The sequence below is a fragment of the Lampetra planeri genome, chromosome 33, assembly GCF_965212315.1.
Source record: "Lampetra planeri chromosome 33, kcLamPlan1.2.h2, whole genome shotgun sequence".
NCBI classification, from domain to species: Eukaryota; Metazoa; Chordata; class Hyperoartia; order Petromyzontiformes; family Petromyzontidae; genus Lampetra; species Lampetra planeri.
Genome location: NC_136139.1, coordinates 1,108,034 through 1,130,209, shown reverse-complemented (window position 1 = coordinate 1,130,209; position 22,176 = coordinate 1,108,034). Strand labels below are relative to the sequence as shown.

Genomic DNA, 22,176 nt, shown 5'->3' with positions numbered 1-22,176 from the left:
TTGTAAATGGCACGGACAAATGCAGCACGAATCCGGCGTTGCTGGGTGCAGTATGTGGTACATTCCTAGGTTCGACCTGCTCATGTTTAAGGCTTCGGAACATGTGCGGACATTATTCTTGTTTGAAAGAGTGCTTTAGTATCGTACGGCAGAACAGCGTTGGTGTCAAGGTGCTGAGCTCATGGTTACAAGTGTAACCAGTTTATAACAGGGGTTTCTTGGGTTATATTCTTGGGTTAGATCGCGTAAATTCGCAATTTTTACACGATCTAACCGAAAAAAACCCGTATTATGGATGATTTTGGTCGCGAAAGCCTACGTGTTAAACTGTAACCAGTTTATTTAAAATTCCAACAGAAAAAAACTGTGCCCATGTTTAAAAAATAAAATACTTTCTGCAATAATGAGATTAAAATAAAATCAGACCAGAGGTGCCTGGGTGGCTGAGGTGGTCAGAGCGCTGAACTTGTGATGAAACCAGGATCTCAATTGTAGAGTTGGTAGTCTGAACATCGTTACCCATTACCACACCCATTACATCAATGTGGTTCGGCACTTAATTTCGATATCAAGCTGTGAGAATTAAAGGTGATAATTAAAGGCTGGTTGGACTGTCGAGCGACTAACATTTGTCTCATATGCAGAGCGGATGGGAAAGTGCTCCCTCGAGTGTGTACATCAGAGTTTCCTCGACGTCATCCAAGCGGCAACTCTGTGATATCCGCTTCCGAGAAGAGTTCTACTGCCCTGCCAGAGATCTCATTGGCTACTTCATCTCATCACATGACACCAATAGCACGATCAGAGTAAACCGGGGTAAATAGGACTCAAAGTTAGAACGAATAGAATCAAACCCTATGAGCATTATTAACCAACTATGAGACTGGTAGCCTCCAGCAAATAAAGCCTGGATTTTGCTGCCTAATTGGATTGACAAACACAAAGCGGGAAATGATGGGGTTCGTTTCATCGTGAAATGGAAATGAATTTTATCCATCTATCAAGAGCCTTCTCGACCAATTAATCTCTATAACATTCATTCACACACAAGTCGAACTCTAGACGGCTTAAACATTCATAGAGGATCATATTCCGCAGGGTGTGTTCTGACAAATGAATGCTGCCGAGTGAATGCAGACGATTTTATTACAGTACAACAACAAATCCCTGCCAGGCTGAGGAACAGCTTGGAAACCGCGACCCAACCTTATTTGCGCCTGACAGCATTCTGCACTGAAAAATAATGTTCATTGTAAAACTGTATCATCATCGTGTCTTTTCTGTCAACTCCATGGCTACGACGGGACCAAAGTAATTTCTACCCTGGGTTTTCTTTCCTTAGCCATTATCACCATATTTTATGGATTGTAACGCACTCTGGAAAACTAAGGACACATCGCAGAACTTTGGGGTCATTGTGAAAAATGTTGTTGGTTTTCATCCAAAAACTTGAACCTCCCCCGCAATGCAGGACACGGTGCAGCACCGCCTTGTCACGTTGTAGACATTCGAGCGGACGGTTGTGGAATTCATCTGGAGACCAGAGGGGACCCCGCTTCATTCAGCCACAACCGGCGTGTGTTTTAGATCTTTCACCGAGGCATCTTATAAACTGGCCCGTCTTCCCTACCTCCAAATAGCAACTCTAATCAGCATTTGTTCCACATGTTGTCAAGGGTTTATAAGACATTGTACGAATTATATCCATTACAGCGAGTTCCCTCCAACAGATATAAATCTACAAGGGCGTCTGTATGTGACAAATATAAAACCCTTGACACGTTTGAAGATACAAATCCCATTCCTTGCGGAGACCCTGTGGGCGATCCACTTCAGTTTTTCTACTCGTTAATTCCCCTTCTTTGTGGTGTTGCTCAATCTCAAAACAGTGCAGCACAAGTCAACGTGAAACCAAACAATTTTACACATTTGGTAATAAGTACACAAAATAAACAGAACATATTTTCCATATCTTGGCAGCTGTTAACTTATCCCTTATATTTAAACTTGTAGAATTTAGTTTGTCGTTTGGTCAGCATGCCTTACTTTGGCACTAATCCATGCCCATATATGCATACTTGCTAAAATGCCAATTCCATAGAAAGACCAAGTAGACTGATGAGATTTCAAAATATTAATTAAAATCTTAAGAGTACACGTAGATTAGTAGATTTTTAAACAGACTTTTTTTTACTCTTCACCTAGAGTTACAATTTTACATCACTAGCTCAGCTATGGCAACGATTTACATTGGTCGGTATGCTCAGGACAATCCGCTAGCCAGTTGGTCTCAAGATTTACATTTGTACACACATTTATAAAGATGGTTTTTGGGGTTGCAATCAAAGTCACCCTTGGTTACACTTCAGAACTAATCTGTACCCAGTTGGCAAAGGGACAATGCTCACTTAGGCCTCACTTTGCTTCATTGTCTAAATCCGAACTTCATTCACAACTGGGCAAAGAAATTACAAAGAGGAATCGCAGCTCTTCTTCAAAGGACAGTTCCTTGACAATGCCCCCCCCCCACCTCTCAAGCCATGGCACAGGTGCGTTGAACCTGGCGGTGGGCATCCGTCTCGATTCGCCGGGTGGCACGCCGCCGCCGCTCACGTGCGGACCACGGGCAGGTAGGCGGCATCAAGTACAGGTGGCGAGGGTGTCCGGCAAGCCGTCGTGCTGCGGGGTGAGCGCGTACTCCGACCTCCTGAGCCCCCCGTTCTCCTCCGTCACGCGCGGCTTCCTGCACGCCACACGCCGGACGGTTCACCTGCCGTTCACCTGCCGTCGGATCGAGTTACGGCCGTACCCCGAGTCGCGTGCTCGCCTCTGGCTCAGCCTCGCGCTCACACTCGGGCCGCGCTGACACAGGTGAGACGGAGGAGCCGCTATCAACACGACGAAGCAGAGCGGGGAATGGGGCTGTGCTTCCCTGGGTGGCGGGAGAAGTTGTCGAGTGGCTGTCGAGGAGTTTTGTTTGTGTGTGCGCGTTTGTAAACGTAAAAAGAAATCACCGGCAGAGCGCACACCGACGTACAAGACAAACACAGCAGTGCACGGCTTGTTGGTCATCCCAATCCACGCCTGGTGTGGCGTGCCCCCTAGAGACGTCACACGATCACCGACCGCCCCTGCCCGAAACAGCGGCGTCATTATTAAATGGTAAGTAGATGCACCGTGCTGCTTCCCACTAGATATCAAAGATCCCGCTGCGTTATTCCAACGAGTGTAGGTCACGTGTGTCTGCGTCACGGTACAAATGTTATCAAACCACCTAGCAAATGACTTAGTTGGGTAAAGCCACCACAGCGGCATCGCCCCCAACTGGCAAACTATACTCGTCTGTTAAACAGCTCCTTCCTGATAGCCACTGCGCTATAAAGAATGGTGTTTATTATAATTACTGTATTATGTTGTAAAAACAATCCATCAAAGCCGATCACTTTTTAAAAGTTTGCTTAAAGCATTCGCAATTGTCATTCGAATAGCCGTCACTTTAAAATCATAGATTCAACTGTGATTTAATAAAAACAAATAGCTAGGAATGTCAGGATTTTCAAGCAACCAAAGCCCAAAATGAGCACGACTTAAACATGTGTGAAACTTTGCTCGGCATGTTGCTTGGATTTGACATGGGTTAACAATATGCACACAAAATACATATGGACTGGGTTACCCTTCATCCGAAAAAAGTATTTGCACAAAAGACCGTGCCATATTTCACAAATCAACTCTGCTCCAGTAAATAATTATTTTTTATTTAGAAAAAGTCTGGAAGGACAATTTAAAATAAACCAGCGGGGGGCCCTGCTAAGGAGCATTCAAGCTCCCGGCAATACCACATCTCTAAAAAAATAACAATAACAAAAAAAGCCCACAAAAACCGCCCACATTGTTCTTTAATTACTCTCCCGTGTAATGGCATCAATACAGAGAGTCGCGCTTAGCGTCGTTTGACCATCACAGAGGGTGGGGAGAGGAGGAGGGGAAGGGGGGGCGTCTCCTCACTCTGCCCAATCAGGCAGTGGCGTTGCACCAATCTCAAACGGGGCTCCAAGCCTCCGGTGAAACTTTTTTTTTACCATCCCGAGGAAGGGGGGGGGACACTGGGCTCTGCTTGGTGCGAGGATTCAGCTCCGAGGCGCGAGGACAAATCGACATCCCCACTACGACAATAAACCTGCGTCTACAAATAGGTTTGGCAATCAAAACTAATTGTTGGAGGGATACAACTTGAAAAAAACAGAATATGAAAATTATTAATGTTACGGCTGTTTGTCCATCCACTGCATGCTGAAAGACACTCCCACGCCATGTCAGAAATTCACGTGTTTTGACCATACTTCACCATGCTGGTCAGTTCAGTCGGTCTGGTGAAGGGGTGGGGGGGCAGCACTGGTTGGACTATCGCCACTGATGTTGGCATATATACATACAGTACACATGTGTAGTGGCATAGAAGAGTAATGTAGCAGCATAGCGCTGGCTGCTGGCGGGGAAGGGGATCTGCGGCTTACAGCAGCCCTGACGTCAGCAGGCCACGTGATACACCAGAGGGAGATCTCGGGGAAAGGTCACACAGAAGGGGCACACCAAGAACCCGCTGGTAGGTGTGGTCAGGGGCGGAGCCAGGCCACGCTGACAGTATAAAAGGGGCCCCTGTAGGAGACCTCGGGGCTATCGTATGGAGTGGGATCCACGTCGTGCTGCTCAAGTGTTCACCGCTCTTCTCGTCCTTCACCATCCTTTTCGTCGTCTTCGCCATCGTCACCATCTCGGGGCGTCACCAGTCAGCATTGGCATTGACTGGGAAACTGAATTATGGAAGTCTTTCGAAAGAAAATCAATGGAGCACATGAGCAGGATGGATATAAGTTGCTAGAGGGTTTTTATTCGTTTTTAACCACTGGCAAAAACACTGCTGTGAAGCAAATCCTAGAACAAGGCTAAAGGCTAACGAGTGCCACATTAAAGTATGGAGAGCATTTGTTACAAAATCCATTTGGGTCAGTTTAAAGTGATGGCAGTCATTCAGTGCCTTCTTCATACGATTACAGAAATTATTTAAGGGCATTAATTCTAGATTTGAAGCTTTCGTGACTGCAAGGAATCATATTCTTAGGTTTTTTCGGTAAAGTCACGTAGGTAAAACATCAAAATTAATGAAAATAAAATAAAAACAAAAATCACGACGCTTCGGAGGCAACACAAGTCTCCGTCATCAGGTGGGACCGTCACAGCCGAATTAGCTGCATCAAGTGAGGCAATGATTCAAGAAGTAATCCCTTATAAGCAAGTTGAAGGGGGGAGGAGAGGGGGCTGGAGCTCATCAGAATGTGGTAGCCAATGAATGGAACGTATCGGGAGGGAGGGGGGCGGGGCTCAAAGACTTAGCACTCCGTGCTGTCTTTGAGCCCCGCCCCCCTCCCTCCCGATACGTTCCATTCATTGGCTACCACATTCTGATGAGCTCCCCCCCCCTCTCCTCCCCCCTTCAACTTGCTTATAAGGGATTACTTCTTGAATCATTGCCTCACTTGATGCAGCTAATTCGGCTGTGACGGTCCCACCTGATGACGGAGACTTGTGTTGCCTCCGAAACGTCGTGATTTTTGTTTTCATTTTATTTTATTTTCATTAATTTTGATGTTTTACCTACGTGACTTTACCGAAAAAACCTAAGAATATTTAAGGCCAGTCTATAATTACGACCGCTACACCAAGAAGGCGCGATGAGAGCAATAAAATACAAATGACAGTGAACCCAGACCAAGGAGACATGCTTTCAAGATCACTCACAACAACAGATGCTTATTATTCAGAATTTAGATTGGAGAATTAAAGGCACGAACAAAAGTAACTAAAGTTTTGGCCATTTCAGATGTGAAGCCGACATTGCGATGATGGGGGGTGGAGCTGCAACGCTGCAGTGTACGCACCACGCTCCAAAGCTGTTCTGACCAAGTTCAATCCCCGGCCAAGGTAAACATTAATTGTGAGTGATATGAGAACCAGTCCTGACCTTCCCTCCCCCCCCCCACTCCCTTTACCAACTCACACTGACCAGTGTGGTGAAGTAGAGTAATACATTTTAAAACAAATGCCCGCGACTGTTTTGGTGAAGAAACACCTCCTTTCATGGGTCGATTGAGCTTGGCTGGAATAAATGTTATATTGTTGTCATAACTGCGACTGACATTCATTTACGGGAGATGTTTAATTATTGCGCGTGCGAAATTCCAGCTGGAAAATAGATTGTTCACTTATCATCCCTGCAAATGATTTCTGAGGCAGGATTAAACAGAGGGAGTAGTCCCCCATGCTTCGGGAACTTTGCCCAGGGACAGGAGGAGCGCCTCCCTCCTTTCAATAATTCAGCGGGTGACTGCGCGTGATAAAAAGAAGAAATTGTGCCTACGAGACTGCAGAGAAGCGCTGCTGACTTCGCACTACGGCGATTTAACAATTCCACTGCTCGGCCTTGCACTCTGCGGAGACACAAGAGCAATGATGGAGCCGAATAAGCGAGCTCTTGTGACAGAAATACAACGAGTTATGTCAGTTCCTTTTTGTTGCCACACAGGGATTCCTCATTGGTGTGGACTGCAAAAGGCTTGAACTCGTGTGTGCAGGCACTGTACTGCCAATGGTCCGTCGTACCTTTCACCACCCATATTTCACCTTTTGCATGGATCATTATTATTACGATTAGTCTCTGGGCCTTTTCCAGACTGTACCCCCCCTCTTGTTGCTCATCATCGTCCCGTTTGCCAACCCAGCCGTTGTTGATGCTGGTTTTCTATGGCCTTGTTGGTCACCCCAGGCCTCGGTTGGCCACAGGCCCTGGCGTCGGAGGCCCTTTCTTCCTCTGAGCCGTGTAACGCGGTGGGGTGCCGTCACATTCAAGGGGGGGGGGGTCCCGAGTAGAATTAATTTTAGGGGCCCCCCACATTTCAATTCATAGCATCCTAGTGAGATGAGAAATATAGACACGATAAATAGGTTGTGAGAATAGAGGTGCGAGCAGATAGACGAGCAGCCAAAAGAGATGAGAGAGATTAATTGTCTTATTTATGTTAATCCGACTTATGATTTTTAGGATTTGAATTTTAGCTCGTGTTTAATGTACTTTTTTTCTCTTGAATCTGGGGCCCCCTGAGCTGCTTGGGCACCAAAGCTCTGCTTGGTTTGCATCGGCCTCACGCCAGCATCTCCACACTCAACTCCCCCACCACCACCACGCCACACCTATGAATGTGCTAACTGCAAAAAACTACTGCATTCTATACCCGTTAATGTGCAATTTCATTGCGTTCTAGTGTTTTACATGCAATGTGCATGTGAATAAATTGATGACCAGTGAACCGATTAATTAACAATTAGCCATTATAATGTTCAAAAATGCATATTTGCGGTGTACAGCAACATGCGTTTACACTTACCCATCGCTTGGATTTTAACCGTGGCATAATTAACCCAAAAATCAATTATGAATAATTAACCATGGCCTTCGCTAATTAAACTAAACTGTTCAAACGTGTTACTTGTTTGGCTCTCAAATTTTTTAACCGTAACTTTGCAGCGGTGAGAAGACACGGTTATGTGAAAACGATTCGCTGTACTTAAAGTGAATGAATCGACGCGACTGTGTTTTTTATGAACACGTGCGCTTGTTTATCCTGCAGCTCCGCCACTGCAAAGGGAATGCAAAGTTTTCACACTCGAATGAAGCGACATGCGAGCCTCTGGGGGCACTGGAATGACGCGAGATCAAACCCCCATTGGGGGTGGGGGCTTGGAGAGGGCTGAACACCCCCCCCCCCCCCCACTAAATTTACACCAAGTTTAAAATGCAGACCGGTCAACCCCTTTATAAATGCCTACCCTTATTACAGACCAATTCTACAAAGTCCCACCACAAGGGTGAAACACAAATAAATAGACAAACATGTTTGCCCGTATAGAAACGGTTGTACGCCGGATGGGCCTGAAAACTCAATTTCCCTGTACCAGAATACGGAGTAAACTGTATGGGTTGACACGGTATGGAAATGAAGCTAATTGTAATTACTGGCAAAACGTCGTACACAGTAAATGTTGTGGCTTGGCGCTCCAACACACCGGTGTGCTGTACTAGTGACGAATTAGCATGCTCTGTTGACGTGGCAACCCTCACTAATCAACTGTCGGGTGGTGGCGGGTTTAACGACATTTATATATTTACGCCATCTAACCCAACAAAAACTCTATTATGGATGATATTGGTCACGGAAGTCTATGTGTTAAACTGACGGTATGATAATGTCGGTAGAAGCATAATTCCGATGTAATCGATGGGAGTCGCATCCTTTCCCCACACACACGCGGGGAGTGGGAGATCGAGCGGAGTGCACCGTAGACAAATGGAAAGATCATAGTCTGTCTTATTATCATTATTGTCATCACTGCACATCTGTTTACCCTGGAGAGTCTCACTCGGTCTTCAGACTCTTTCGAGGAAGGTCCTGCCAAGTGGCTTGCAGTAGGGAGAGATGTTGCAGTGTGCAATCCAAATTGTGTGATTTCCAGGTAATATTTCAGCATTGGGATGGTTGGCCAATACCAGATGCTGGGTATAGTTTTGTTTAGCTCTGGGAGGAAAACTGGGAACCCAGAGGAAACCCTTGCAGAGAGTAGGGAGAACATACAAATCCCACACAGGCATGTGACCGAGTCGGGAATCGAACCCAGGTCCTTCTTTGCGGTGGGACACGAGTGTCACCCACTCTGGTGGTAGTGATGAGTGAATCATTGCATGCCCCTGAGTTATTGTTATTGTTGTATAGCTCCCTTTCTAAACAGTCATGCTGTGTGGCTGTGTGAGTCGAGAGCAGTGAAAGAGAAGTGCCCCATTTGTTTTAATAGGACTTTAAAAACAAATCTCCATCAGTATGCCAACACTGACTGCAGAAAATAAAACCCCAGAGCTAAATGTTGTGAATTAAGATGTCGTTTCAAGTTCATGCCTTCCACACATTGGCGGTGCGCACCATTCCAGCCCATCACCAACTCATCGCTGTGCAAGTTCACGCTTCAAAGTCTCACCCGAGCGAGGCAAGTGCAGCAGTAAGTCAGAGCAATAGGTGTTTTGCCAAAATGTGTTCGATTGGCAAAGCATGGCTCATTTTCAAGAATAAACAATAAAGTAAAGTAGTAGTCAACAGCCTGGCTTTAGGCCTGGGCTTGGCAGTGACCACCCAGGCCGCAAGCTGCAAAGGCCACCAGCATCGTACAAGTTTAGAGATCTTTAAAGTTTTTGCCCAATTCTCTTTTTTTTTTACAAACGCATCGTGAATCCTGCATAGAATAGGAAATACATATTGTCAATATAAAATGATGAAACATCGGGTGCCAAAAGCGTTGTTTGTCCAAGGGACAATTTATGTTGGATCCGGGCCTGATTATACATTCATAATTTACCCCACCTGCCAACTTGAATTACTGGATTGTGTATAGTTCCTGGAACTTCAATGGCTGAGCAAATAAAGTTTTGTTACCAGAGCATTTGATTCTTCATTGGAACATTCCTCTACTGGTTTTTCACATCATTTGCTGATATTTCTGCTTTAACTCAGCATTTAATTTTCCCTGGGATTAATAGATTTGGGCACAACTTTGTGGAAAGTCTATGGTGGTTACTGTTTAGGACTGCTCTCTGCCATGGGAATGTGGAAATTCCACCGCTCATTTCGGGATGTGCTCGAAGCAGGCAAGGAGGACCGTCGCCTATTCGAGCGAGAATCCACGTGGCCTTTTACAAACTTTCCTCGCAGAGGCAAAACCTCTCTATGCGCCATCAACGTGGTTCCATAAAACAGCTTAAATTAATTCATGCATGTGTTCCTCCTCCTCATAAGCGACTAAAAACCCTCCTCCTCTCCTGTTTTTCATTAGCAACAAACACCAATACGTTTAATTTCAAATTACACCATTAATCACTTTCCAGTGCCCAAAAAAAAATATTTACCTCAGTTTTTTTCCTCAAGAGGCCTCATAATTGTTTCCAACAGCCATGCAACGGGGCTTGACCTAAGTTTTGCACGTGGCTTACAAGAATATGAAACTCACTCCCATCTTGGGGGGCTGGACATGTTTGAGATGCGCGGCCCTCGGTGGTTGCGTGCACGCGGCTCGTGCGTGAGCGTGCCACTCAAGAAGAAACTTTAACAAATAAATCGTCGCCTCTTTCTACCTCCAGCAGAGTCGTCGGCAGGCCAGCAGCGCGCACGCGAGGCCCAGGAAGACGCCGCTCGCCACCAGGATGACGCCCAGGCCGTGCCACCACGGCTTTGGCAGCTCTGTTGGCGTAGGCTCTGTGGATGGACAAGGGGGTCATCGACGCACCACTCTCCGGCACAGGCCGCGCTTCCGTGCGGATCTCCAGGGCGCGTTTCAGGGGTTGCGCCGCCGCGCGCCGTTCGGCAACGATGTCAGACGTTTCGCTCCGCACACCGAGAGACCGAGACAGATCTCTCCTTCTCAGCACGCGCAGCGAAACTCTGGACATCATCATAGCGGACAACGGGGTATAGAACCCATCGGTGCTTCAGTCCATTCTACACTCAGAGCAGTTCAGAATTGTAGATTGTGGGAACACGATGACCACTTGATTAATTCCAGATGCATGGAGTTCCCTTTTTTTTAGGTTTCCACGTTCAAAAGAAAATGAGTAGTACTCATCTCCCAAGACGTTGGTGTAAACTCGATTTGCCCTTGGTGGGCTGGGGGAAGGGGGGCAGATCTAGTACAAGACGATTTACTCTCGATTTCTCACAATGTGGCACTCGTTTAAAACTCCACTACTTTCTGAATGCGAGGCATGTGCACTCGAACCATAGCATCACCCAGCCACACCGATCTCATACGACGGCAAACACGTCCCAAATAAAAAAAAAATTATATCAGCACAAATCTTCCACAGCTGGAAAAGTACTTCAATGTTTTCATCAACGACGTTCATGGAATACGGCCAGTTGTAATCAGGTGTCTCTCGCTAAACGTGTTGTATATCAGCTGGTGCCAGGTACAATTAGAAGGACAAGGGACATCCCAGTACAGGAGGAGCAGGGGACAGAGGGTAGAGCGAGAGAGAGAGAGGATGGACAGTGGAAGCAGATACCAGGACTTTTTTTTTACTAGTTTTATTTTACCAGGTAAGACCCACTCTGAGCTCGATAGCTCTTTCTCAGAAGCAACCTGGCCACAAATGATATCAACGAAGTGGCCTTACCATGTGGACATTTATAGCAGCCAAATAAATACTCTAAACGCACCTTGATTCGAAAATGTGGAGGGTAAAAATCAGAGGGCCTGGAAAAAAAATTCCACGTGAGCACTGGGAGACAGTTAACATGCAAACTCCAAACATACAGGAGGCATGAGGCTCTGGATCGATCCCACGACCTCCTGTGTACCAGGCGAGGGAGATGGAAGTGGTGAAAAGAGAAACATAATCCAAGTGCACGGAGCAATAAAACCCAGCAGCAGCCAACTAAACAACTTTCGTTTTCAAGTTGGTGAAGTACAGTTTTCACCGTTTAGTTATTCAGAAAGTTTCCTACAGTGTTTATCAAGTGACTTATGTCGTTACACATTTATGTTTATTTAACTTTAACGTCATTCACTTAATGTCAAGAGCACCCGATGTTAGTTAAGCGATTGCCTGTTCATTTAGATGAATTATTCAATATTAGATCGGACATAACCGGATGGATTCTCATGTAATCCGATCTTAATTGCTCTCCAACTCCGTGCTGTTTATGGCCATCTGATCATCGGATCGATCCGCTTCCTTGGCCAAAACAATCGAGCGAATTCGAGTTGTGAACCCACGTGGTGACAGCAAGCTGACTGGCTCTTTTCCTTCCATCTGAGGATTGCTGGTAGCACCACCTTCATTTATTTTACTGATTAACATTTCAGTAATTGTCATTGTTATTACTACAATTACAAGACAAATGTATGTTTTTGGATAGCTACGTTTGTGTTCATCGTCTAAATCACTCTGGTGTAAATAACTCAATGAGCCAAAATTTTGTTTTAAATCTACATTTCCATCAGATAAAAGCACAATTGCTAGACATTGGTATCATATGGTGGGGGTTGGAGACAATATTGTTGAAAATAATTCACATTGCATATACTATAAATATAATTATTTTATGAATGATATTAAGACTATTTTAATTCAAGTTAACGTTAAATAAATGTCCTAGATATCCATGTATTTTTGCTGTGTTTCCCAGTTGTGTTCCCTCCACGAATATCACCAATTGTTGAGTGAACTTTTACGCACCGACCTTAAGTTTGGCTCATACCGACCCCAACTTTGCAGCCTTCTTTCGAAAGTTCTTACAGCATTTCCCGCAGCTCATTCCAATTGGACGTTCTACAATAACCGTGTCATCAGCACATCTCAGAGGGTTCATGTTTCCACCATTAACATTTATGCACTTTTTCTCCAATAACTTTCAGGGGAAACATCTTCCAATGTCGCCGTGAATAACGAATGACGAACTTCCGGATGCCCCTTGCGCCCACCCCACCCCATGTCACCAACCCGCACGGAGCAGCGTAGTGGAGTATGGTCAAACAACCCCCAAGACTGCCACTGTATGGGAAAGCATTCATCCAGTCGTGGGTTAACAGAGCTAACAATAAAAGTGTATTTTAAATATGTATACTCTTTTCAAAGAGAGGAAAATTAAAGCATATACAATATAAAAGGTCAATTGCAATTGTTTGCAAGCATATATTATGCCATAAATACCATGGGTCGTTTGTCGGTCTGTGTGCTATTATTATTATTATCCCAATTAAGGACCATGTAATCAACGGGCTCTTGCATTAAACACACGACAGCAGTTCCAAAATTACGCGTGGAACGATAAAATAATGAAATTCCCTCGGCGGTCTCGCACACTTTGATCCAGCAGTGTGAATGCAATATTAATACTGTACACAAAATATTCATCGAACGTTCATTCATTCGGCTTCTTATAGAACGGATGTTCTGGGCTCAAACAAGTCGATACAAGTCCACGTGCGTTTCTAATTAAACCCATATTTCCACACCCCCAATTAGTGCCATAACCTCAATTATAAAATTAAATCACACCAATCCACATTAACTTGCGTCAGCTTGTGATGCCTGCTTTCCCACAAGCCAATTTTCCAGGTCCTGAGCTGATCACTAATACCCAACTTTCCCACTGGCACATCACCAAGGGGACCCCCGTCGCGGTACGCGTGGTTGTTCAGCGGCTAATTGCCGAGCCAGAGTCAGCCCACGGCTACGCTGGCCTCTCAAAACATCTTAAATCGGGCTTGGGGTCAGGCTAATGTGTATATTTATTTATTCACAAGTGTGACATAATGCGCATCTCAGCTTGGGGACGTTCCGTGTTTGCAGGGCGCTTCCTGTGGTGATGTTCAGAGCACTATTGTTGCACCTCCAATTAGCACGGTTGGCTACGTACTGTGCGAAAGAAGTTCAGCGAGGAAAATGAAGCTCACATAACCCCCCCCCCTCTCAGATCAGGTTGCACTTTGTCAACTGCCAGTGTCTTGAGCGGTACATCGCATAAGCTGTCGACATTTTTCATCAGAGTCTGCGCACGCGAACGAATGCCTCCATGACATCGGCGTAGAATGTGCCCCTCTGACAAGCAGTGCAACTCTGGAGCGTCTGTTGTTCACAACCTTCGTCACAAAGCCACCCTTTCTTCCCTGCAGTGAAACATTATTTTCACGCGACGTCTCTTTTTTGCTAGCGGAGGTGTTCGTGCTTTGGCAACGCGATGAACCCGGTGCGCCGATGATTGGCAAGGAATTGTGTTTGTGACGTAATATGGAAATGAAATAATCTTGTTTTTTGGGAAATGTACGATTTTCCATTTCTTAATTGTTATGACAATAGAATGTTGTTTTCAATGGCGCTGTGCATGATATTAGATGAATGCCATCCTGTATGGATGAAACCACACATTAGTCTAACAAACTCTCTTAGCCAAAGTAAGGTTTAAGAACTTAAATGTCTCTATTATTAAGTTCTGAGTAAACATTCGAGCTCTATGAGCAGATTACCTCTGATCTAACCATTTCACTCAAATAATTGCCAACGTATTTAACTTCAACAGTTAGCCGAATTCTGAGTTGTACTGCCACTTAAGCAATCACCGAAAGCCTGGAAATAAGACAGAAATGCTGCTTTCCAATTTCCATCACTGCCGATGTAATTGTATGTTGAACTTCTTTCGCACCGTATGTAGCCAACCGTGCGAATGGATCGAGTAGCTGAGGCCAACAGGGTTCCGTCTCCAACTTGTGCCAGCAGGATATGCTGTGCTCGCACGACTATAACAAACGTCTTCTTTGTGTGAAGAACCGCGTCGTTATTATGCATTGCCCTCTGCGGCCCACCAATTAGCCCCTCTGTCGAACTTGTAGTCCACTTGGATACATCAGTCAATTAGCATGCCGCGTGCGGTGGGGAAAAGTGTGGGTAATCCCACCTCTTAAACATGTCTAGCCAGCAGGGAAGAGTAGGCCAAATGCCTCTCTAGAGGGGGTCTTTAGGAGCTCCCTCTAGTGGAGGCCCTTCCGCTACCAGTGACGCGAGCGAGCAATTGCAGGGTTGCACCTTTACATTTTTACCATTTGCAGTGCAAATACGTTTCAAACGAGTAATACCCTCGTAATAACATCGAGCCAAGTAACCCCTATTAGGGCTATTAAAACATTCTGTGCCAGATCTTGTGATGGTATTTGATCCTGGCTTTCGATTTGCAACATTTTATGGGACCAGTAAACCACTTCCTATAACAGAAACAACGGTCACCAAGTCGTGAGTTCGACGGTAAAGAAGCGAGCGACCAGTTGCTTTGACAGCCGGGATTAAAACGAAGGCCAAAGGAGTCGAGTAAGAGCGTAGAAGATAATTTAATCTCTCACTATTCAAGAGCGTAGAATATGATGTAATCTCTGACTCTTCAAGAGTGGAGAAGATGATTAAATTTCTCACTTATCAAGAGTGTAGATGATGTAATTTAATTCACTCTTCAATTGTGTACAAGATGATTTCATCTCACTGACTGGCCAAGGCAGCTACTGCTGGAAGTTGAGATGCAGCTGTTACTGCGATGGATTTCCCTTCTCTCATGATTCACTGTCATCATCCTCTGCGTTTTCAATGTTTCATTTTATTCTATCTCTTTTCACCCCACCGTTCTAGCCCCCCCCCCCACGTTACCCAGGTGAACAGAAATAAATATATAAACCAGACACATGGAGAGATGAGATCAAAGAGTGTGGAGACTGCACAGTGGACAGGGACAAGAGAGGAAGGGACGGAAGAGAACGGGGGAGGCGTTTAACTAAATACAACTACAACTACATTTTTATTTAAAGCTTTCGTGACTGCAGGGATTAATATTCTTGGTTTTTTCGGTAAAGTCACGTAGAAGGGAAATAATAAAATAATGAAATATAAAAAATAAAAATTCTCACGACGTTTCGACTGCAATACACATACATCATCATCAGGTGTGAAATCCACAGCAAGAAAATAAAAAATAAAAAGTGGACTTCACACCTGATGATGATTGCTTGTGTTGCAGTTGAAACGTCGTGAGAATTAGTATTTTTGATATTTTATTATTTTATTATTTCCCTTCTACATGACTTTACCGAAAGAACCAAGAATATAGCTACAACTAACTAACTACAACTAACTTTTTTTACCAGCTCTTTTTTCAGCTGTGACCTGGCCACAAAATGAGGGAAAATCGGAGAAAATCCACGCAGCCACGGAGAGAACACGCAAAACTCCAAATGTACAACAGGCGTCAGTCAGGGTTGTCACCGAACCCACGAGCTCCTGCATTGCAAGCGAGACAGTCAGCATCTCGCCACTGCGGCACCTCAGCAGTTGAAGCCACAGGGTGACACAACTCACTCGGTTGTTCGAGATTGACACCAAAAACTCTTGGACAAAATGTTCTTAATATCTGAATAGTTTCAGGCAAATCCGTTGTATGTGAGAAGATGCCCGATTGTTGTCCATTGCAACTTCCTAATACTTGGTGATGGTGGTGGTGGGTTTTTTTCACAGCTCTCGCCATTAGGCAATTTAGATTCCAGCGCAGTACGATTGCATTCCTAGAAAATCGTTTTATTCGCGACTAATGACTATGAATAACATTTATAAAGCACCCTTTTATAAGGTACTCACAGCACTGTACGCCACTAAATAAATCATATGTTGACCGTGGGGAGGACATATTCCAGTATAGTCGCCAATTAGAGAAACGAAAGCAAGAGCTCATTGATGGAAATGATTACAAATATTGATTTTCATTTCCCCATGCAATAAACACAACACTTTCCAAAGGGTCTGAATACACGGTGACAATGATATTTTTTTTGCTTAGAAATCGGTACAATTATCCAAATGAATACTATAATTGGGACGAGTGTAAATAATTAATAACAAACATGTCTAGCCCTTTGTTTAATGCACTGCTGAATGAAGTTCTCCCCACCTCGTGTCGGTCGTGAGGATTGTTTGACCATACTTCACCAGGCTGGTCAATACGGATTGGTGAAAGTGGTGGGGGTGATGAGATTGCGTTCTCCACTTGTGAGTTACAGCAAAGGTCGAGAATCGAACAACTCGCCGACTTCACAGTCCAGTGCGCTAACCGCTGTGCCACGACTCTGTTTTTTCAAGCCCAAGGTGTCTGTCACCTTGACCAGGCAGTGAACCCTGTTCGTCCTCGACTGCCAGTTCAGCATTTACACGACAGTGACTCCATTATCTATAGAACAGAGGCAACAACACACAAATCTAGAGACGGTGAGGCTTTACCTCCGGTACACTAAAGCTTGCTAATCCAGCGTGGGAGTCGCTATATGTGCGTTGTGTAAATCTATGGCAAGTGTGCACTTCAATAGCCGTGTCTGCAAAATGTTGGCTGCTACAAACGACAGTAAACATCGGGCTAATTTTTTTACGACCGCTCTAAATTGAGCGCCCAAATTGTATTTACATTTTATCGTTGACATGCATCACCATTAGCCACGGTAAAGCCACGGCTGGATGAATGAAGGCCTAGCCCTCCCCAAGCCACCGCTGCCTCACGATCTCGCAATGCCACAACGATCCACCGAGCACCTACGCACCTGGAGAGAGCACGGCTATAGAATTGCTGAAACACCCAATATTGTCCAGTTTCAGCAGCCGTAGATTTCAAAGGTGAAGGTGCAGCCCTGCAATTGCTTGCCCACGCCACTGCTAGTGGAAGGGCTTCCCCTGGAGGGAGTTCTCGAGAGCCGCCCCGCAGAGTATTTGGCCTACTCTTCCACGCTGGCAAGGCATCTTGGGCAGTAGCCGCATTTTACCCTCCCAAACAAAACCTGCGGAGCGACGGCGATCTACCAATGTGCACTGCTGCTGGGTGGGCCAGAGGCGGTGTGCAGGGATTTAATAAATACAACTTGCTCCGTTGTTTCAAACTGGCGCGGCGAGAGGTGGAACCTGCTGCCACCTGCGGACTTCACGGCAAGTTCATCACGATGACCGTCGTCCACTGCTGGTCGCAGCCTTCTTCCCAACCCCCAATGGTGATGAGAATAATAATAAAAGGGTATCCCCGTGTAAACAAAAACACAACAACAAACAACGTTTTTTTTTCGTTTTTCCTCACCGGGATCGACTTGCGGTGGCTTTCGAAACCGAGGCGGTGGGGGTGGAGGGTGCGGCGGTGGAGGGGGCAGCACGCACGCCCAGCGCCACCGCTTCTCGCAGCTCTGCCCCGTGGCCGTGTCCCAGGTGCGCGCGGGGCACGCATCACCACCGCCTCCACTGCCGCCAACACTGCTGCTGCTGCCGCCGCCACCGCTGCTGCTGCCGCCGCCACCGCTGCTGCTGCTGCCACCGCTTCTGCTGCTGCCACCGCCGTCTCCACCATCGCCTCCTCCTCCTCCCGTGCGCGTCGCCTGTCGGGATGAGGAGGCGGCGGCGCTCACGGCGAGCTCGCGCGCGGCGTCTTGCCGGCGGACAGCGCCGATTCGTCTCGAGCCGGCACCGCGGTGGTGGTCATCCATCATCATCGACAATTCTCAACCCTTGTTGTTTTCGCTACTCTCAACCCACACTCCTGTTGTTAAAAATGTATTTCAACCGAGTTACCCCCCACCCCACCCCTTTGCCTGTCCCAACATGGTTCTGAGAAAGTTTTTTTTTATGAATAATGAACATCAATTTGTGGACCAATTTGTCCATTGTGTGAGGTATCCTGACCAGCTGCTAGCAACTGCAGTAAAAACTAAATTCAGACACGCTCCACGTTGCGTGACACAATGTGTGTTCGCTCGCTGGTGACTCTTGAAACCCCGCATTGTTGACCATCAATGAGTTTTGAAAGGTCTTTTCAATCGTCCTCGGCTACCATACGGATTACATTTTTATCGTAGTTATCTTATATTGGCAGATTCATACGTGATTATTCACCAATGACTCGTGTATGATGTAATTCCACACCTGGATAAATCACCTCTCACGTAGCCCCCTGCGACATTGCCACGTACAACCAGGGGTCAGTCCCGCGTGTTGAGAACCACAAATCGAAATCATCATCATCATCACCATCGTATCGTTCTCCATAATCGTCATATGAATCGTCATCGCATCCATCATCAGTTTCTCACATTTCCTCCACCGCGTCTCCATCCACCCGGCAGTCTAAATGTGTGCGGCACAGTCAGTCGGCAGGTCGCGCACGGTGGGGTAAAGTGTGGGTACTCCCAACTCTTGCAAGACGCGTGGCCAGCATGAAAGAGTAGGCCAATAGACCCTCGAGATGGACCCTTTAGAGATTCTTCTGGTAGAGACCCCTCCGCTAACAATGGTGTCAGCAAGCAAATGCAGGGCTGCACCTTTATAATCATCAGCCATGACCTAGCCACTTCCAGATTAAGGCCCTCGAGCCAGGATGAAAAGCCAAAAATTTGGCATAAATCCAGGAATACTGAAAGCGCTTGATGTCATTTCCAGCAAATATTCGTTATCTCAATGCAAAATGTGGTTGTGAAAATTGTTCTTCAACTTGCCAGTGAGCGAGCTGATACAATAATAACTGGCACGTTAAACGCTTGGTACGCGGGACAATTTAATCTCTCTGACGGTGTCAGATGGTGGAGGGTTGTTAATGACAAAATTCTGGTCGGATTAATTACGTGGCCTAACCCAAAAATCAATTATAAATCGCAATATAGGCTGGGGGAAAAACCCCACCACGTGTTAACGATAATAGTTTGCATGTTCTGCTTGTCAGGCTGTCTTTTGTTTAGAGCTCATGAGAAATAATAATTATGAGGAATGTGATCAAGATTATACCACTGGCTCCAAGGTGATATTCAATACAAATGCCGGCACCGGAAAATGTCAACTTTGCTTCAGCCTGAATGTATCGTTATGGCTTTAACCAAACTTAAAAGTGCTTCTGGGATTGTTCAGAGCAGGGCAAGTGGACACAAGTGAATACGATTCTAAGCACTCGCCATGAATCAATTTGGCTGGATTAAGAACGCCTACTCACTTTCTCATTAGTTTGTAAAAGCTTGGATAACGTGCTGTAGCTTCTACTTAACCAATCGCGTGTTCTTCATTAATGCATTCTATACTCATATCACCAAGGTCAAAGCTCTTACAAACCTAGGCCCGAACAAATAAATACATAGATATTGGAAATGCAACAGACATTTACAAAGATGCAACTGTTAAGTTGAGATTGCATGAAGAGCTGAATATTACAAATCAGAAGTCGGGCAAGGAGGCATTCTCACCAAGATTATTCACAGCAGCATTCGAATATATTTTTGGAAACATGTATTCTAGAAATACATTTATAAGCATCAATGCCGATAATATTCTCCCCGACTTGTTACCGATAGATTTTTGTGTAACAACCAAAGAAAAAATACAATGATTTCATAACGTTACAATGTCTAACTTGAGATAAATACGAGCAAAGCAAAAGGCAAGCACAACAAACCTGCCAAACAAGACAATGGTTGGAGGGACGCAACTGAACAGCAGTAGACCGTGTACCGAGCGCAGTTATCGGAGGCTGATTCGGATGGGAACGAAGATACTCAGCAAACAGCAACGTTGACTGGTTTTGTAAAACAGAATTTATCACGAAAAGCAGCATGGACATTCTGCCTTGATTATAAGTGGTTCTCAATTGTTTTGCCACTTATAACGTGTGGTTCAGATACGTGGGCACTCGCAAAGAAAATAAATAGTTACCTTGTTGTTGTAGACCAGGCCCACCACCCAGTCTCGCCCCAACCACGACCACAGTGAGACTACTGCAAGAAGATGGTGGAGTAGTCTCTGTGGTGTGGCCAGAGTCCTTCTCGGCTCCTTTGTGAGTGGTCGCGTGGCATCAAGGGACGAGCAGGCATCGCTCCTTTATTGGCAATAACGTTTAACGTAGTTTAACAACTGTTAAAACAGCACTTATAAATGGTACAGGGCCAGATTGCCAACTTAACGAAGATTCCTTTTCGTCTGATATATATTTGGCAAAAACGAATCGGTGTCTCCATCGCCAGGGCAAGATGTGAAAATCTGGCCATTGAAATGTTTAACTTGATCAAATGAAAAAAAAATTTAATCAACATAAGCGTTAGTCAATGAACTCAGTTCGAGAACGGTTCATCCCGATAGGAATGGGTGGCCACCGGGCCGGGAGCGACGTTGGGTACCGCGTTCCAGAGTACCGATGTAGCAGTGGTTTATACCGAGTGGAACCAGGGCAGAACCAAGTCGAAATAGCAATGTGGTTGTTTAACCAGAGAACGCTCCGTCTAGACCCTTTCACAGGCGGATTGTGGATGCCACCGACAGCCCTGCCACTCCCCCCTGGAGGTTTGGGAGATCTCTGGAGTCCACGCGACTCGCTCACCCCCTTCGCCTCTCGCGAGCGCTCACATCGCGAGCTTGAAGCCAGCACGCAAACATCCGCTCAAATTGTCAACGACGAACTCCGCGAAACGCTTTAGGAGGATATCTGCGCTGCACATCACACACGTGCGGCACAAGCGCGAAGACACAAAGACCCCCCCCCCCCGCATAGCCTGGATAGGTCTGTTGGGGAAATTGATGTTAGCGAGCACCAACCCGCAGACGCGCACACACAGCGAGCCGCAGGAGCGCGCGAACAAACTCCACCTGAGCGACGGTGACGATGATGATGCAGGACGAGACGCAGCACAGCAGAAGGCGGTGGACTCCCAGCTGGAGCTGCCGCTGCTGAGAGGCGAGCGTCATGATGCAGATCCCGGGTCGGCCCCGCGGCGGGACAGCAGCCGCCCTGTGCTGAACATCGAGTCCCGTGCACGGGGCGCCTCCGGCTGGTACCACGATCCACGCCCCTCCACCCAGGGCACCCCACCCCCAGACACACCACCCAGCGGACCCCACCCCCAGACACACCACCCAGCACACCCCACCCCCAGCCACACCACCAGTGCACCCCACCCCCAGACACACCACCCAGAACACCCCTCCCCCAGACACACCACCCAGAACACCCCACCCCCAGACACACCACCAGCGCCCCCACCCCCAGACACACCACCCAGCGCACCCCACCCCCAGCCACACCACCAGTGCACCCCACCCCCAGACACACCACCCAGCACACCCCACCCCCAGACACACCACCCAGCACACTCTCCAATACCCACCCCACCCAGTGCACGCACGCACGCTCACCTGCGCTGGATTTAACCGTGACCAGCCCGTGCCACCGGTTCTCTTATCGGTTACCAACACGACCACAACACCAACACCACCAACTACGGTATATCCATTGAGTGTTCCCTTCGCGTTCAAAGTGATTTATTTATCCCAGTCACCGTTAGCTTCCAGAAGGTTCACGTTCTGCCCGGGATGTCCTGCGCACATCTCTGGACACATGGTAGTTCACCGCAGCGGAATATCGGGTCGGCGGCCCCGGTTAGGACTTCAGCCGTGACATGAAGAGGATGATGATGGAGTGGAGGGCACAGCAGCAGCGGGGTGCAGCAAGATGACCGGCACCTACATGGGATGGGTGCTGTCCACAG

General features: G+C 46.5%; 1 protein-coding gene across 1 annotated transcript; it reads right to left on the bottom strand.

Annotated features, from left to right (window-relative positions):
• Positions 1–1,128: 1,128 nt before the first annotated feature.
• On the bottom strand, positions 1,129–21,500 carry LOC144729579 (uncharacterized). Its single transcript, XM_078609928.1, has 4 exons — positions 21,278–21,500; positions 17,745–18,036; positions 10,232–10,352; positions 1,129–2,743 (listed from the first exon to the last, which is right to left on the bottom strand). The coding sequence occupies exons 1-4, from the start codon at positions 21,374–21,376 to the stop codon at positions 2,641–2,643; spliced, it is 615 nt and encodes a 204-aa protein (XP_078466054.1). The 5' UTR covers positions 21,377–21,500; the 3' UTR covers positions 1,129–2,640.
• Positions 21,501–22,176: the final 676 nt, after the last annotated feature.

What these genes read in the sequence shown, in the direction of transcription:
- LOC144729579 (XM_078609928.1), bottom strand. Translation starts at nt 21,376, where the DNA reads ATGACGCTCGCCTCTCAGCAGCGGCAGCTCCAGCTGGGAGTCCACCGC. An exon ending in TCATCGTCACCGTCGCTCAG is followed by an intron (nt 18,037 to 21,277) that starts GTGGAGTTTGTT and finishes TCATCCCGACAG; the next exon opens with GCGACGCGCACGGGAGGAGG. An exon ending in GCCACCGCAAGTCGATCCCG is followed by an intron (nt 10,353 to 17,744) that starts GTGAGGAAAAAC and finishes GTCCATCCACAG; the next exon opens with AGCCTACGCCAACAGAGCTG.